A 533-nucleotide genomic window follows, 5' to 3' on the forward strand; every position below is an offset into this window, starting at 1 on the left:
AGTGGGGTTTTGGGGGTGGGGGGGTCCCCTCCCCAGTGGGACTTGCCCCCCCCACCCCCAACTCACCAGGGGCCCCTCGAGGTGGGGCACAGGATCCGACCCCCGCCCCACCGCCGGCTCTAACCGGTTGAACTCGATGGTGCTGCGGATGGTTTTACCCTCAAAATCTGGCAGGGGAAGAGGGGAAAAAAAACCAAAAAAAAAAAGAAATCAGGGATTTCTGAGGTGGGGCGGGTGGTCTCAGAGGGGACCGAAATATTGGGGTGCCCCCCCTTCACTGACCGTCGGTGTGGAGGGCGAAAGCGCAGCGGGGGCAGCGGATGGTGCTGCGGGGGCCCGGCCGGGGCAGGACGGAGCCGCATTCGGGGCAGAAATCCAGGCAGGACTGGAAGCAGGAGGGGGGCAGCCCCATGGGGGGGGGGGGATGTCAGTGGGGGCCCCCCAGCACCTCCTTATTCCTCAGTGCCATTGACTGCCCCCATTGGCCCTCATTCCCCCCTGCCTCAATCACCCCCATGACCCCCCCAGCCCCC

At 65.7% G+C, this 533-nt stretch overlaps 1 protein-coding gene across 1 annotated transcript in view; it reads right to left on the reverse strand.

Moving 5' to 3' along the window:
• ZNRD1 (zinc ribbon domain containing 1) overlaps positions 1–412 on the reverse strand; it is a 1,111-nt gene extending 699 nt beyond the window's left edge. Inside the window, exons 1-2 of the mRNA XM_010571161.1 lie at positions 283–412; positions 67–167 (exon numbers count right to left, since the gene is read on the reverse strand). Of these exons, the coding sequence (XP_010569463.1) occupies positions 67–167; positions 283–412 (231 nt within the window). The remainder of the gene's footprint in view (positions 1–66; positions 168–282) is intronic.
• Positions 413–533: the final 121 nt, after the last annotated feature.

This window comes from Haliaeetus leucocephalus, unplaced genomic scaffold (assembly GCF_000737465.1).
Source record: "Haliaeetus leucocephalus isolate CR32 unplaced genomic scaffold, Haliaeetus_leucocephalus-4.0 Scaffold307, whole genome shotgun sequence".
Lineage (NCBI taxonomy): Eukaryota > Metazoa > Chordata > Aves > Accipitriformes > Accipitridae > Haliaeetus > Haliaeetus leucocephalus.